At 48.0% G+C, this 16,606-nt stretch overlaps 1 protein-coding gene across 5 annotated transcripts; it reads left to right on the top strand.

Moving 5' to 3' along the window:
* The first annotated feature begins 19 nt into the window (after positions 1-19).
* Ctns (cystinosin, lysosomal cystine transporter) lies at positions 20-16,570 on the top strand. Of its 5 annotated transcripts, none has more exons than XM_074047189.1 (12): positions 20-350; positions 1,887-1,966; positions 5,437-5,515; positions 6,728-6,812; positions 10,438-10,541; positions 10,664-10,795; positions 11,522-11,621; positions 11,709-11,828; positions 13,343-13,513; positions 14,755-14,872; positions 15,172-15,286; positions 15,627-16,570. In XM_074047189.1, exons 2-12 carry the CDS (start codon positions 1,906-1,908, stop codon positions 15,739-15,741), a joined length of 1,200 nt encoding a protein of 399 aa, XP_073903290.1. In that variant the 5' UTR covers positions 20-350; positions 1,887-1,905; the 3' UTR covers positions 15,742-16,570. The 5 variants fall into 5 exon arrangements, with proteins under 5 accessions (XP_073903290.1, XP_020032003.1, XP_073903289.1 ...); XM_020176414.2 differs by lacking the exon at positions 20-350 and adding an exon at positions 360-674; XM_074047188.1 differs by lacking the exon at positions 20-350 and adding an exon at positions 360-706.
* The last annotated feature ends 36 nt before the right edge of the window (positions 16,571-16,606 follow it).

The raw sequence follows: 16,606 nt of genomic DNA, 5'->3' as shown, positions 1-16,606 counted from the left end.
GGCTCCTCGTCTCACCATTGGTCGAGAAAGGCGAGCTCTCACGCGCCCCTCCTGGCGGGCTCCGGCGATAGGTGAAGAGGCAGAAGAAGGCGGGAGCTAGAGTGGCACGCCGGGTAGAGCAGAGGTTCCGGGACAGGAGCCTAGCTCACCAAGGGAGTGTAGGGTTCACCGCGAGGCGATGGAGGCTCCTAGAGTCTTTGTGTGCCCAAAACTGGCTTGATCCTCTCTCACATATGGTGCCACATAACTTCCAGGGCGCCTGCACCCCTCCGTCCTTCCCACAAGCCTACCCACCTAAAGACTACAACTTCCACAGAGCCTCGCGCGGAGATCTGGCCTCCATGAGTCAGGTGATTCGGGTCAGGTGACAGCTGGCCCGCCCTCACACAAAGTCAACCTTGCCCGGGGAACCCGTACATTCCGAAGCGGCATCTGGCGCGTGGTTGCTGTGTCCGGTGAGGTCGGTCCCCTGAGCCTGGGAGGCTCTCAAGTGAGGGCCGGCGCGGCACGGAAGGCCTCCCTGCATTTCCCCCGCTGACCCTTGAGGCCCAGAGACTGGACCAGCAAATCCGTGGGGCAGCCTGCCGCAGGTCCAGGCCCTCTCGGCCGCGCCTGGATTCGTGCCACCAGTCCCGGAACGCTGAACAGCCCCAGGTTGAAAGGCCCGGGTGTTGGTGAGCGAAGGCAGGAACACCGGGCTTCTGGGGTAATGTGGATAGCTCCACTCAAGTGCATTTCGAACCCCTTCCCCGCCTTCTGCTCACTTGCCAGATTCTGGGTTGGGAAATATGCAGGTTACTTTGGAGAGGCGAGAGGACCATCCCTCGAGTTTCTCTTGACTCGCTCAGTGCTGGCTCTGGGAACTAGACAGGAGACCTCCCACCCTGCCCTGTGGGATTCTCAAATTGGAAGAAGAGAGGATTCCTGGGTCCTGTTCTTTCAATAACTCTGCAGAAGATGTGTGCTTTGTGACAACCTGCTAGGTGCCCTAGGCAGTAGTGGCAATCACGTTACATTATTGTTTCTCAGTCTTTTTTTATCCTTATCCATTTGCTTCCTTGAAAGTCATAACTAACATATGGGGAGCTCAGGTTGGAACCTGCACAGCCTGTCTCTAGGCACACATTCCTTGCCATGTCTGTGTTACCTCTCCAGAAAGTTCCAGATTGTGGGACAGAAGACAGGTATAAAGCCTCAACAGGAGACATCTGACTCCAGGTTGATCTGGGGAGGGGATGGTGTGGGTGGGAGAGGCTCTTAAAACTGGTGCCTCTGAGTAAGGCTAGAAGAGGTTTAGAACTCATACCAGAAGGGCACACCAGACAGAACTCATTGTCATGAAGTGCTCTATTTCTGTCTTACAAGAAAGCCACTGGTTGTATATGATTATCTGTTTTGTTTTGTTTTTTTTAAACATTGTAATCAACTTATCTGTCAATGCCTTTCTTTCTGTCCAGATTGTCCCAGCCTTTCAGGCTGTAGGACTTTTGCTGACCCAGCATTTAAGCTTCTCAGCCCACATTCTGCTTTCTGTGGAATGAAAGAGGAACAATTTGGGAAAAAAATAGAACCCTAAGCCAATACAACTGCACTCTTTCTGTTAACAAGGTTGCCAAAAGCAGTTGAAGAGGAAAAAATTGGGGTCTGTGTTCACTTCCTCAGGGTGGAACTTTACACAACCCACTTAGCTGCTCTGAGCCCATTTCCCTATATATCAAAGAAAGATAAGTCCTCTCTGAGGTTGTGATGCCAAACCTGTGAGGTCAGATGTGAAGTGAAAGTCCTTTGTGAACTGTCTTATTGTCATGGTTCCAGGTGGCATGTTGTCCCCATGGAGCTGAGTTGATTCAACCTTAACATGAATTCTCTTGCTGTTTTCATTCTAGTTCTGAGAAATCAGAGAACATGATAAGCAACTGGCTGCTTATTTTTATCCTTTTTCCCCTGAAGCTTGTAGAGAAATGTGGTAAGTTTAAACATGGCTTATCAGCTTTGTAAAAAATAATATGGTGGCTATAAAGTGAGTAACCTGACCTGTTTAGCACTGTCCAGGCCGCATGTGTCTGCCTGCCTCTCAACCAAGAGTAGTAGACCAGACTCAGGTCTGGAGTCCAGGAGTCTGATAAAGAGCCAGATGGTTCCACAAATATTAGCCTTCTGCCCTAGAGTCCATGTTACCTTTTTTGTATCACCAAAGTCAACAGTTGGTTCTTAAATCAGACTGTACAACTGGCTCTCAAAGTTAGACTCTGGAACCCCAACAAGCTGAGATATCTGTAAAGAATGGCTTATACTGGGCAGGCATCAGTGTCTTATGCCTGTAAGCTTAGCTACTTGGGAAGCTGAAATCAGGCAGACCACTTGTTCAAGGCCAGCCTAGGCAAGTAGTTCATAAGACCTCATCTCAAAAATAACCAGGACAAAATAGACTGGAGATGTGGCTCAAGCAGTAGAGTGGCTGCTTTGCAAGTGCAAAGCCCTGAATTCAAGCTCTAGTCCCACCAAAAGAAAAAAAAAAAAGGCTTATGCTTCTGCTGCTGTATTTCTAGCCTCCTTCCACTGGGTCTTCCTTCTCTACTTTGGGGAGTAATCATTGAATACTATGGATGAACTGATTGGCATCCAGAGTTTGTCTCTGACTTCTTTGGGTGGAATCTGAGACAGTGTGGCTCTGTGGTAAGAACCTGGGCTTTAGACCTAACAGCCTAGGTTTGAATCCTGGCTCCACCATTTTCTAGCTTTGTAGGAGAGACATCTTCCCTCTTAGAACTCTGTTTCCTTGTATCCTGCTTTAGTAGCAATAAAATTTTCTGTTCCTTGTTGTAATAAAAGTGTAACAGAAGCTGTGCCTAGTGGCACACATCCATAATTCCAGCTACTGGAGAGGCTGAAGTGGGAGGATAAATTTGAGCACACAAATTCAAGACCATAGTAGAATTGCTGGCATGGGGTGGGGTACAGAGTGGAAGAAATACCAGTAAGTATTAGCTTAAAAAAAAAGGACTGGAGGGACTAGAGGCGAGGGGACTAAAGGCGAGGCTAAGAGTAGAGCACCTGCCTAGCAAGCATGAAGCCCTAAGTTCAAACTCCAGTACCGCCAAAAAAAAAAAACAAAAAAAAACAGACTCCCTTTATAAGAAACTTGGGGTGGTCTCATAGTGACTCATTTGCTGACTCTGACATGGTGCATACAGACTCCTAACCCAGAGCAGATTTTAAAATGTGCTTTTCCAGGATGTGAGACAACTTCCTAACTGCTTCTTATCTTGAACTAAAAATATCCAGGTGATAACAGTAGCCAACAACTATTTAGCACTCAGACCATGTGAAAAGCATGTTTATAAACATTGCTACGTTTCATCTTCACAATAACCCTGTGAGATAGATCTTTGTTATTTCCCCATGTTACAGGCAAGGAAATAGAGGCTTAGAGAGGTTAAGTAATGTCAGACCCAGGATAGAACTGAGTGACTTCAGAGCACAGAATCTCAATTGCTGATCATCACTGTCTTCTGTGGTGCTGAGTGAGGGGGAAATAAACATTCTCTGATCGGGTTGAGAGTTCACAGCCTCTCCTTTAACAGCAAACACTGTAGGAAATCTGTGGGTCTCCCACTATGTGCTGTAGGGACCCAGAAGTATGGTGGCTTCCTGATGTCACCTTCAGTGACCCTGCCCTGAGCAGTGGCTTGTTCCAGGACTTGCTTATTTGGTGTGGTCCTAAGCTCTAGATAAAATTTAATAGGTAAAGACAATAGGTCTTGCAAACACCAGCTGGGAAAACCAAGAACAGAGCCTTAGATTTCATACTCAAAGCAGCAAGTATGAAAAAAAAAAAAAAGAGGCCCAAGACTGTCAGCCAGCATCGGAGCAGACCCCATCAGGTAAGGAGACTAGAGACCATGGACCATGGGAATCTCAATCAGGGGAATTGTACACTTGGGACAGCCTCCGTCTGCATCAGGCGGGGCCAAGATGGAAAAGGAAGCTCAGATGTCAGAGGTTCCAGGTGGCAGAGCTGAGCCCAAAAGTGCAGGTTTCAGGCTAATGCATGTCTTGTGAGATGGGGCTATTCTCCCTGGAAGTGTCTAGACAGAAGAGTAGGAGGATAGAGAAGGGAAATCAACAAAGGAGGTAGAATTAGGTGACTTTGAAGTTTCCTTTCAACTTCAGCATCTAAAACTTCAGATCTCAACTCTCCATCTTCTGCCTTTGAGAAGTCTGGGCAAAAGAAACCTGAGCCCCACCTGTAACCTCTACCCCATAAGGACTATCATCATCAGAATTGAGCACTTTTCTCCCTTGCATGGGTGTCCTTCCCCATCCCAGTCTAGATTCATGATCTTGACCTCTAGGTTGAGTATAACCACAAAGGCCAAGAGGCAGGAGAGATGAGATGGGCAGGTATGGCATGGGGCCTTGAGCATATCTGGGAATGGGGCAGGAACTGGGAGGTGGGTTGCTCAAAGAACACAGGAAGAGCTCAAGCTAACTCAGCCATGTTCTGTGACCAAGGTGATCCAGGGTGTTTGACCTCTAAGTATATGATGGTCTTCTTCCTCTTCATCTTTTTCATCCTCTTCCTCATTTTCCCCTCTTCCCCCCTCCTTCATTCTTATTCCTCCTTCTCTTTTTCTCCCTTCTCCCTCCTCTTTCTCCTCCTCTCCTCTGCCTTCCTCCTCCTTCTTTTCCTTCTCCTCTCTTCTGCTTTCTTCCCAGGGCTTCATGCATGCTAATCATGTACTCTACCACCGAGCCATATCCCCCGAGGTGCCCAAGATAATTTTCTAAGACCAAACCTGCTTCCTTCCTCATCCCGGAGGTCTATTTGTCTGCCGTATCTGCAGTTAACACTTTAATGCCAAGAAAAAAATCCCTGATAGTGAAGCAGTATGTATCCTCACCATTCTCCAGTTCCCAGCCTCAGGAAGGGGATCATGCATGGATTGAGCTGGGTCAGGAAGGGAGCCCAAAAGATTCTTTAGAAACATGTTAGCTGGGCCTTGTACATCTTTGAGAATGCAGGAAGGGGGCTGGACCAATTTCTGCACTGTCTTGGCCCATGAACAGAGCTGACCCCTGAGCTGTCCATCTGAAGAGGTGATTCCAGCCCACAATTTACAGTTCCAGATAGTGGCTTATGTTCCTTTGTGATAATTTCTGGGCTCCATGATTCTCAAACTCTCTCTGGATAACTCAGCAGCAGGCCCTCAGAGCCTGTCAGAGGAGCGGGAAGAGGAAGCTCCAGCATTTCCTGCTCTGGCCCTCTATCTCTATCCCCTCCAGGACCCTTCAGCCCCTTCCTCTCTTCACCTAGAAAGTGATTGTCAGTGAGCTAGGGTTCATGAGTTCAGATGTCCAGGACCTTGTGTCTGCTTCTCATGAGCCTGTACTCTCTGACCTGATGATTCATGTCATTGACTTGGGTCCTTCCAGAGTCGACAGTCAGCCTCACCGTTCCTCCAGTTGTGAAGCTAGAAAATGGCAGCTCAACCAGTGTCAGCATCACCCTTGGGTAAGTTCTCAGGTCTGATTCTGTCCTTAGCCCCACTTGAATAGACCCTAGAGCTGGCCCAAGGCTAACCCATGGTATAGCCTGTTCATATTTCATATGCAATACTCTTGCCTCTCAGCTATAGGTCAGGCCATTCAAAGTACAATGGCACTAGCCTGGGCTGCCATGTTTGGTCCAAAACTCAGGCCCTAACTGAGCCTAACTTGGGAGGAAGAGGATAAGGTGCTTCTCCTCCATAGACTAGGGAAACCTAATAAGAAGAATCCTTGAGTGACCAGCAATTGATGCCATATTTCAAGATTTTTTCCTAGACTAAGTATTTCAGGAGAGCCCTGAAGGTCAAGGCATAAACTGAAATTCTGACCAACACTGATGAGGTCATTTTCAAAAGCAGAAGTGACTGTGTCAGGTGGACCCTGCCCATGTGATGCTCATACTTAGCTTCTGTTGGCATCATACTTATTGGCACCTACTGGTTTAGGCACAGTTGTTTCTACCAGAATGTGCCAGAGAGCCTGCCTTTCTTTTGTGTACTTTGCTGCTTTACCTGGCTCTTGCCTCTCAGCTGTGAGGATGCCCTAAGATAAATATCTATAGCCCTGTCTTTTTCACTTTACTCCTCACCTCTCCTGGGAGATCCTATCTCACACCAAAACTTTGTCTCCTAGGCCCTCCTCAGGCCTGTGGTTTCATTTCCAATTCCTGCATCTCTACACACCCACCCACACTATGCCAGTCATTCAAATTGTCCTCTTAATGCCAACTTTCCCCTTTCCAGAATCCTTGAGTGGTTTCCCATTGTCCTCTAAAGTAACTTCAAGACTAAGCACAGATTTGAGGCTCCCTGGACTATCCTAGAAGCCCAGTCCTCCAGTCAAGTACTGGCCTTCACCCCACACCCTGTTTAGACCTGATACTTTCTGGGAAGTCTTTCCCAATGGAGTAGGGAGCCATGGGCCTGTACACCTCAAAGATGCCTCATCTATCATTCACAGCCAGTTTTCTACCATCTGGTGTTCTTACCCTACCCCAAAGAACATCCAGTCTCCTGATAAAAGATAGAAAATACCTCCCGTCCCTTAGTATTGAGCATGTAGCACTTCCTGCTCCTGACTGCTAGAGAAACGAAGGCCCAGTGTGAAATCCAGAGGGTCAGTTGAGGTCTCACAGGGCCCCACTTCCCAGCAGTAATCAGACTCTTGTCCTCCACAGGCCTCCATTAAATGCAACCTTGATGATCACTTTTGAAATCACATTTCGTTCAAAAAATATTACTATCCTTGAGCTCCCTGATGAAGTAAGTAACTGATGGGTAGGGAAATTCTAGGTAACAAAACATATTTTAATTAAGAGCTTGTGGAAATACATCAATCTAGAAAGCCGTGATTTCGTTTTTGTTGGTCTGTTTGTGGCTGAGTGTTTTATGCCCTGTCATTTGACTTAAGAAGGATTGGCAAAATGAATGCAAGTTTATTAAGATGAATAACTTCTGATGATGTATTATACATCATGGTGATTACAGTTAATAATAAGGTGTTGTATATAGTCATGTGCCAAATAACATTTTGGTCCGTAAAGGATCATGTATAGGATATTGGTCCCATACAATATATTCATGTTAGCTTGTGTATGTACACATGACATTTGCACAGTTCTGAAATCACCTAATGACCCATTTCTCCAAGTGTATCCCATCAAGGGACACATGACTGTACTTGAAAATTGCTAAGACATTTAGATCTTTAACGGTCCCAGCACAAAAAAAATGATGAGTGTGTAAGGCAGTGTGTTAATTAGCTTGATTTAATCGTATAGAAATGTGTATTTTACATTGTATTCTGTGAATATATACAATTTTTATTTGTCAGTCATGCCTTAATAAAGCTGGGAAAGAGGCAGCACAAGCACCAGGCAAGAATGAGTTTGATGGTCCTGAGGCCCCCTGGTGGTTGTGGAGATGGACTGCTAATCAGCTCTGAGCTCCCCAGCAAGCAAACAGCAGTGAAACATGACCAGTGTCAAGAATTTAGGAATCTGTGATCTGACAAATTGCACAGCTGAGAGAGGGGGTTCAGAGTGTCCCACCCAAAGGGACACTGTGAGAGGTGAATCTCACTTCCCTACCCAGCTTCCCCCTGCCCAGGGCCTGAGGCCAGTATGCCGTGCAAAGAAGGTTGCTGGTTCTTATAACAGGTCTGGCACAAGCCCTCTTAGTCTGTTTGGTCCACAGATGACATGGAACTAAGCTGATTGCTTATTTTAGGGTCAAACATGTAAGTAAACTATCCTCTTTAGAAATACATGAGGCTGACTAGAGGACTGGCTCAAGTGGTAGAGTGCCTACCTAGCAAGCATGAAGCCCTGAATTCAAACCCCAGTCCCTCCAAAAAAAAACAAAAGGCCAAGTGCTGGTGGCAGTGGCTTACACCTGTGTGGTCCTTAGGAGACTGAGATTAAGAGAATCATGGTTTGAGGCCAGCTTGGGCAAATAGTTCGTGAGACCCCCATCTCCAAAATAAACAGAGCAAGATGGACTGGAGTTGTGGCTCAAGCAATAGAGTGCCTGCTTTGCAAGCACAAAGTTCTTGAGTTTAAACCCCAATTCCACCAAAAAAAAAAAAATAACTTTTTTTAAATATGAGGGCTGGAAGGATGGCTCAAGTGGTAGAGTGCCTGCCTAGCAAATGTGAAACCCTGAGTTCAAACCCCAGTACCACAAAAAAATTAAAAAAAAAAAATCAAGCATAATGTCAAGCAATAGAAGACTGACACAAAAACAATGTGAGCCATACAGTTCTTTTTATACAAAGTACACAGATTAAATGAGTGTAGTGTCAGGCTAGCACATACTCTTAGTCAGGAGACTGAAAGGGACAGAATGGGACTTCTAAAGTGTTAGAAACATTCATTTCTGAATGTAGTCAGTGTATAGACATTTCTCAAGCTGTGACATATATATCTTTCAGCATGTATATTATAGTTCAATTTTTAAAAATTAACAGCCATTTGTATAAGATGACCTTCATAGGCATTTCAACCTACCTTTTCAGGCTCTTGCATCCCTGGCCCCTCCTCACCCAGCTTTAATCACTCCTGTGACGTCAGGAGCCATTGGTTAGAACTTGATAGTCAGGTGGTCTAGGAGCCCAGCCCTTGAGCCTTGGTAAATGTACTTCAGCCCAACATAGCAGTTTCCTCATTTGTAGACATGGGGGTTATAATGTCTGCTTGACCACACTATGAAGATTAAAAGCAATAATAGCAAGTGTAAAAGTCTGGGATTGTGGCAGATAGAAAGCACTTAGTAAAGGCAGTAATCGTTATCATTTCATTGCACATTGTTTTGGTTAATTTTTGATTGACCAGTTTCTTCCTGCCTAGTTCCTATAGGATTTAGTAGCCACTTAAAAAATATGCAAACAACACTGCAAGGAAGTTGGATTTTTTTAAAAAAAGAGAGAGTAAATGAGGCAATAGAAAAATAAAAGAGCCAAGAGTAGTGCGTGGCCTATAGAATAGCACAGTGGTGCACTTCTATAATCCCAGCTGCCTGGCAGGCAAAGATCAGGAGGCTCGCAGTTCTAGACCAACCTGGGCAAAAAGTTAGTGAGACCTCATCTCAACAAATAAACTGAGTGTGGTGGCATGCTTCTGTAATCCTCTTCACAAGGAAGACATAGATAGGAGGATCACAGTCTTAGGCTAGCCCCCAGCAAAAGTGCAAGACCCTATCTGAAAAATAACTAAAGCAAAGAAGAGCTGGAGGTGTGGCTTAAATGGTAGAGTACCTGCCTAGCAAGTGCAGGGGCCTGAGTTCAACCCCCAGTACCACCACCCAAAAAAAAAGAGAATAATGTGACTTACAAGACACAGACCAGAAATTGAATTCTTACTTGCATTGTTCTGCTAAGCCCCCTGATTTCTGTGCTAAGAGCAAAAAGGTGGTGGCTCAAGAGTCCTCATTAAGAAACTGCTGATAACGCAGCATATTGGCACATGCCAGTAATCCTAGCACTTGAGAGGCAAGGCAATCTCAAGTTTGAGGCTATCCTGGGTTACATAGTTTTAGCCTTAGCTATATAGTGAAACTCTGCCTCACAAGAAAAAAGCCATTGCTGCTAAGAGCCGTATTTTCTTGGTCTCTGCAAGATGAGCTGAGGGTGGAACCCAGGGTATTATCCAGGATCAAATGTGTTGAAAGTACAGAAGGAGATAATTTGGTTCAGTAAAGATACCATTCTACTCCCTGCTGTTCTAAGGAGATTTCAGAATATCAGGAGAAATGATTGGGAGATCAGAGGTCACAGGCAGACTTCCAAGTCCATTTTCCTGGAGCAGGGCTTTTGATAAATACTGGGCAGAAATGAGGGTGAGAATATTCTCCTTGCCAGATGTCCAGTATATGCACATATTTTGTTTTGTCATTTGGCAAGCAGGTAGGGCAAGGGGCTGACCCTTGGATATGGAGAAGCCTAATGATGGAAGTAGAAATAACATAGCTGTTGCAGTCCAGTTATGATAGGAAGCACTTGGCTTCTCTGTGCCAGCTTCTGTACTGTAAGGTTTACAGACAAGTCATTTTTAGCAGTCCTGTGAGCTAGACACTTGTGTTATCTTCATTTACAGATGAGCAGAAATCACATGGCTAGTGAGAGGAAGAAAGCCATACCGCTCTCTTAGCAGTTAGCCAGGGGAGGGCCCGAGGACCAGGCTACAGTACTGCTCAGAAAGCCTGACACACAAAAGTAGGTTCAAGTTGGTTGGCTGGCCGGCCCCACTCCTGCCTTTGGTTAGTAAGCTCTTAGAAGGTGTAGACCCTGTGTGATATGTCCCCCATTCCCTAGCTGTCAGTTTGGAGACACTCAGTGGAACAGATCCTCAATAACTATGCAGTCTCAGATCAAATTCAGTCTTCCTAACAGGTTATAGTGCCTCCTGGAGCAACAAATTCCTCTTTTCAAGTGACATCTCACAATGTTGGACAAGTGACAGCTCATCTGCATGGAAATCATTCCAACCAGACCAGGTAGGCTGACCTCTGCTCCTGCCTATGTGGGCAGGAAGGGAGGCCCTGCTAGGCATGGGTGCAGTGGGGCTTCCTTCAGAAGCCCAGCCTCAGCAAATCCCATCCCCTCAATCCCTTTCTAGCCCAAGGATACTCTTCTTCGTGATCCGCAGCAATGTCATTAGTGTCATAAACCAAGTGATTGGCTGGATATATTTCGTGGCCTGGTCCATATCCTTCTACCCTCAGGTGATCAAGAACTGGAGACGGAAAAGGTAACCTGCTGAGTCACACTTGCAGGCTCAAGTGGGGTGGTAAGGTGGGCATGCCAGCAAGCTGCCAGCAGCACAGCTTCCCACTCCCACTCTGGCTCTTTTGCCTGCCCTTTCAAGAAAGCTGTCCTGAGGGAAATATCTCTGCAGGAGCCTAGGTAGGACTTCCAGTGCTGGGCATTTAGTCCCTTGCCCAGTTCAGTTGAGCATCCTCTCCTCCTCCCTTGTGGAAGCAATAACGTAGGGTTTCTCCAAGCAAAGAATGGACTGGGTAGGGAGAAAGTCTACTCAAATCTCCTTGGCCCTAGAAGACTGGGGTGTCCAGTCATTCATCCTTCAGCCATAGACACTAACCAGCCCTACTGTGACTTCACAGCCAGAGTAAAAGTGGGCTTTGCTCATGTCTGCATGTGGCAAAAACATAGGTACTCCTATAGTCCCTCTGGCTTTGGGTCTCTTAGGACACCAGGGCAAGAGATAATACCTCCCTGCATGAGGCCTCCAGGAGAAATCTCTGGAGCAAGGGAAGAAAAGAGGGAACTGGATCTCAAGAGGGCATGGTTAGGTGGCTACTAGTCATGTGGAAAGAAACCCAAGTACTGTCCTTTCCTTGCAGAGAAGGAGGGCTGAGCTATCCTTTCCTGTGTACTAGGAGCTCTGTCTCCACAGAGTGGGACCACAGGGTGGTCCTAGGCCTCACCCCTGCCCTGCTTCATCCCCTCCCCACAGTGTCATTGGTCTGAGCTTTGACTTCTTGGCCCTGAACCTGACGGGTTTCGTGGCCTACAGCGTGTTCAACATCAGCCTCCTGTGGGTACCCTACATCCAGGTATGGCACTTCTTGCCCCCCATAGGTTACCTGAATCACTTGGTGGCCAGGCTGCCTTACCTCCCAGGTTCTTCCCATCCCCAACAGGAGCAGTTTCTCCTCAAATACCCCAACGGTGTGAACCCTGTGGACAATAATGATGTCTTCTTCAGCCTGCATGCAGTCGCCCTTACCCTGATTGTCATCCTGCAGTGCTGCCTGTATGAGGTGAGGGATGAGGCCTCATGACCTGGCCCACCAGGGGCTGCCTGAGGCAACACCCACCCAACCTATCCACATGCCACCCACCACTGCCACCTATGTTCAACAGAAAATTCAGGATCCTCAAAAAGGAGACATACTCATTCATTCAGCATCTCCATCCCAGGCCTAGTAATGGGCCAGGCTCTGTACTGGGCCCAGGGAGCACCCAAGTCTGGGTAAGAGACAAAGAGAAGGCAGTGACTAGCCAGGAGACTGAGAGCTGTGTGGAAGAGATACACAGGCAGCTAGTGAAAGCCCAAGCCCAGCCAGGGAGGGAGAGTGACAGAGAAATTCTTGTTGTAGTCCAGGGGTCTGTGACATTCCCATGGTAAAGGGTAAAGGAGGGGGGGATTCATTTCCCATAGTGGTACAGAATCTTGAAGACCAAGGGACATGTGAGAGGAACTGTTAACAGGTGGGTATAGCCAGGGTTCACGGTGCCAGTGAAGGAAACATCTCCCAGGAGGACAGAAAGAGCCGGACTCAACTTTGTTGCTGGAAGGCTTTCTGGGGTCTCCACACGGAAGAGCACTTTTACAAGACCCCAGTGTTTCAGGGGATTCCTAAGGTGACAGCTTTGCTTTCACTTCCCTGGGTGTGCCACCTCCCTTCAAACACTGTGCGAGGTCTATGGGGGCTATATGGCCCCCACCCTTGTGAACCTCCTAGGTTTTCTTACCCTTTGTTATGAAGCTCTGGTGAAGGAGGCCTACTTTGGGACTGTGTTTCGAGAAAGGCTGGGATAGGCCACAGACTGCAGAGAACCCCAGGTTCCATCCAGGTAATGGAACAAGTCAATACCTAGGTTGGGATGAGGTGCCAGGCCTCCAGTATGAGAGTCTATGTCCCCAGCCCCATTTTTTTCCCTCAGTATGAGTGCTGAGAAGCACCCAGCTCTGCAAAGTGGGAGCAAAAAAGTAGTCCAGTCAGTTACAGTGGCTCACACTGTAATCCTAGCTACTCAGGAGGTAGAGATCAGCAGGATTGCAATTTAAGGCAAAAAGTTCATGAGACACCCCCATCTCAACAAATGTTTGGATGTGGTGATGCAGGCGTACCCAGCTATGCAGGGAAGCATAACTAGGAGGATCAAGGTCCAGGCTGGCCTGGGCTGAAAGGAAGACCCTACTTCAAAAATAACCAAAACAAAAGTGGTAGAACACCTGCTTAGCAAGCTCAAGGCCCTGAGTTCAACTTTCAGTACTGCCAAAAATAGAAAGTAAACAGACTAGAGAATCCAAGATGGACGGAACAGGAAACCCTGATAGTTTAAAAATGGGATCAGTGCTGGGGACTTCACACCTCATTCAAGCCCAGGTATACCCCAAGGATCTCTAAAATCAGCCCCAGCTCAGGCCTCACACAGGCTGCATCAACAGGCTTCTGCTTCCAGCTCTGTCCTGTCAATCCCATCCCATCCTGAGACCCTGCAGCAACCTCTGTGCCCCAATCTTCAACACCCTCCATGTCTTCCTCAGCGAGGCAACCAGAGTGTGTCATGGCCTGCCATTGGCTTCCTGGTGCTCGCATGGCTCTTTGCCTTCATCACCATGGTTCTGGCTGCAGTCGGGGTGACCACATGGCTGCAGTTTCTCTTCTGCTTCTCCTACATCAAGCTTGTCATCACACTGATCAAGTATTTTCCACAGGTACTCCAGGGCCTTCCTGCATTTTCATATGGCCAGTAGCATGAAAAGTGAGAGATACTGAGCCTGGACCCTGCTCCTATGGGGTAGTTTGTGTCTAGCTGGGGGATGAGGATGGAAAGCTGCAGTGGAAGCCAGTGAGCCCAGACTGGCAGAAAGCCAGTGGGTACCATTACCTGATCTTCCCTGGAGCAGAATCACAGTCAGTGGAGTCGTAGACCTCATACGTCCCTCTGAGTCAGGGATTAGGCAGGTCCGTTACCTTTCTCTGCCCCTTCCCAATCTTTCCTAATGACTTGAGTTCTTCCCCTACTACTGCCCCATACTCCCATTTCCACAACAGTGGCCATCCCTGAGGACTAGCAAGCAGCAGGAGAAACAGGAAAGATTAGGTGAATCAGAGAGCTGACCCCTGTGGCCACCTCTAGTGTAGATGTTCTCCTAGAAGGTCCTTAAGCACCCTCGCACAAGTTCTGCCAGGGGTTTAGAGTCGGTAGCCTGGACCAGGGGCTGATGTAATGTAGCTGCCAAGTACGTATTTCCACCAACAAATGTAAAACCTTGTTTAATCTACCTAGTGGAGAAGCCCCAAAGCTGGGATCCTTGTGCCCCATAGGCTTAGGAAGGCAGGCTACACTCTAAGGGAGAGCAGCACTGAGTTCAGTGGAGGATGGAGGATGCTCCAGGCCCAGGTACTCTGCGCAGGAGATCAGGCTGCTGAATAGTCTTTGAGAATGTTGGAGTTGGAAAGCAAGGACCAGGTCCCAGGGGGCTTGCAAGTGCTAAGGAAGGGATAGACTCTGGGGAAGTGGGCTTCAGTCCTTGCATGTGGGAAGGCTTGAGGCTGGTACCCTGGGAGGCAGAAGTCCCAGAGGGAGACATTTGGAATTGTCTGATTGGAGAGGTAGCAGCAAGTATGGGAAAGGTTGAGAAAAGACCAGGATTGGGAACTGAAGACCATCAAAAAGGCCAAGACCTCCCTCCTACATGGTCGAAAGGGAGGTGGTACCAGTGAGAGAATTGTGGGTTTAGAGGAAGGCTGTGGGGCTACAGCAACAGGAAGAAGGGAATGTCTAAGTATATACTGCTAGATTTAGAAAGCCCAAAGGTCACTATGTTCTTTGGAACTAAGGCCCCCAAATATGTGAGTGGGAGGAATCAGAGCTGCTCTTGTTTGGAGTGGCAAACACAGGCAACTGCCCAGCCCCCTCACAGCCCTCTATCTGTCTATCCATCTGGCCCAGGCCTACATGAACTTTTACTACAAAAGCACCCAGGGCTGGAGCATTGGCAGTGTGTTCCTGGACTTTACGGGGGGCAGCTTCAGCCTCCTCCAGATGTTCCTCCAGTCCTACAATAACAGTAAGTCAGCCAGAGGGCTTCCCCCACCCAGTGGATGGAGGCCCAGGGTGGGGCTGAGTTTTCTGGGACACCTCCCACCAGGCAAGGTCACACACACCCCCATCCCCCACTAGTCCTGCAGCCTGGAATCCAAGCTGATCCCAACCCCCAAGAAGAGACTCACCCAAGGGTCTTTGCAGCTGCAGAATTTACAGTTCCCTGGGTAGATGGGAACCCCCACCCCCACAGACCCACATGCTCCAGTTGCCTTAGGAGCTGCCAACCTAAAACTATATTCTGTCCCCTCTGGCTGTTAACAGACCAGTGGACATTGATCTTCGGAGACCCAACCAAGTTTGGACTTGGCATCTTCTCCATCTTCTTCGATATAGTCTTCTTCATCCAGCACTTCTGTCTGTACAGAAAGAAACCTGGGTATGACCAGCTGAATTAGTCCCCAGAGACCCAGTGTAAACAGCCTGGTCCTGGGCCCAGGTGGGGAAGGCTGCACCCAATGAAGGCCAGAGGAGAAGCAGCTGGCATGCAGGTCTGGCCTGATGTGCCAGCAGAGAAGCGCTCCCTTCCTCAGGGCCAAATGCCTTAAACTCAACCAGCCTGCCTTTCATCCAGGCCCCTCCTGGGCTTAGGAAGACCCTCCCTCGGGGACAGATACCTGACTCTGCTCCAAGACTGAAAGCCAGATCTCAAGTTGGGCCTCCCAGGCCAGACATCTGGCCCTCCTGCATCTTGATGCACCATCTCTCTTTTCTTTAAGGCTTCAGGCAGCATGCACAGGTCCTGACAGCCATCCCATGCAGAATTGGGAGCTGAGTTTGCAGCCGAAGGCCTTGCCCCAAACAAGTGTTTCTGGGAGCAGCTTGAAGGGCTGACCTTGCAGCTGGGAGAGCCAAGAGAGCTTTGCTGCCACCACTGTGTTCACAGGGACCAAGCAGCCAGGTGCTGTGGCTGATGAACTCAAAGGTGCTAATCCTGGTGCTGGTGGTTGAGGGGCAAGGATTGTGGGATTAGGCCTTGGGGTCCTTTCTCTGAAGGCCATTTTCCTGACACACACTCATTCTAACTCAGCTTCCACAACTGCAGTAACAGGTGGCTCAGGCCAGGACCTGGTAGAGTATTTCTGAGCCCTGAAGTGCCTGCCAGATAGGTTCTGAACTGGACGCATGCCCAGTGCCCTCTGGATGTTTAATCACACAGATATCACACTAACCCCTTTAAAATTTTTGGGAGGGTCATTTCTGAAGTGGCTTGCTCTCTTTTTCCCTTTCCTGCCTCTGCTTTCTGAGAGTTACGTGCAGGCATGTTTGATCAACCTACTCCTCCTAACCCAGCACCTGTAGAGCAGGACATGTGCTTTCTACCAGCCTGTGCCTTAGAGGCCTGCCAGTCCCCTGGATGGGAGGGCAGGCCCCTTCCCTGGCTTTCCCCAGAACCCCCAACCTGGGACTCTCCAATTTTTTGGTTGTTGAGGAATCTCAGAGAACTAAAGCCCACCTCACACAATGCTTATGGGCCCAGCCCTGATCTTAAACCTTCCTTCCCACCCCAAGCTGTTCAGTGGGACCCAAAACATGCCTTTTATGTGCCCTGAGTTTATCAAGCCACTCTTTTTTACAAGTCCAATGTGAGGGGCCTGTGCCTTATTTTATTTTTACTGTATTGGTGGGGACTGTCTCCTTAATTAAAACTTGGTTTGTTTTCTTTGTGCACACTGAGTATTTGCTAGGTGCAGAAGGC

The sequence above is a fragment of the Castor canadensis genome, chromosome 11 (assembly GCF_047511655.1).
Source record: "Castor canadensis chromosome 11, mCasCan1.hap1v2, whole genome shotgun sequence".
NCBI classification, from domain to species: domain Eukaryota; kingdom Metazoa; phylum Chordata; class Mammalia; order Rodentia; family Castoridae; genus Castor; species Castor canadensis.
Note: the sequence above shows the minus strand (reverse complement) of the source record. Positions and strands in the feature narration are given on the sequence as shown.

Bases quoted from the DNA above. Each gene is read 5' to 3' on its own strand.
- Ctns (XM_074047189.1), top strand. From the start codon at position 1,906: ATGATAAGCAACTGGCTGCTTATTTTTATCCTTTTTCCCCTGAAGCTT. The intron at 1,967-5,436 runs GTAAGTTTAAAC...GGGTCCTTCCAG, and splicing joins GAAGCTTGTAGAGAAATGTG to AGTCGACAGTCAGCCTCACC. The intron at 11,829-13,342 runs GTGAGGGATGAG...TGTCTTCCTCAG, and splicing joins TGCAGTGCTGCCTGTATGAG to CGAGGCAACCAGAGTGTGTC.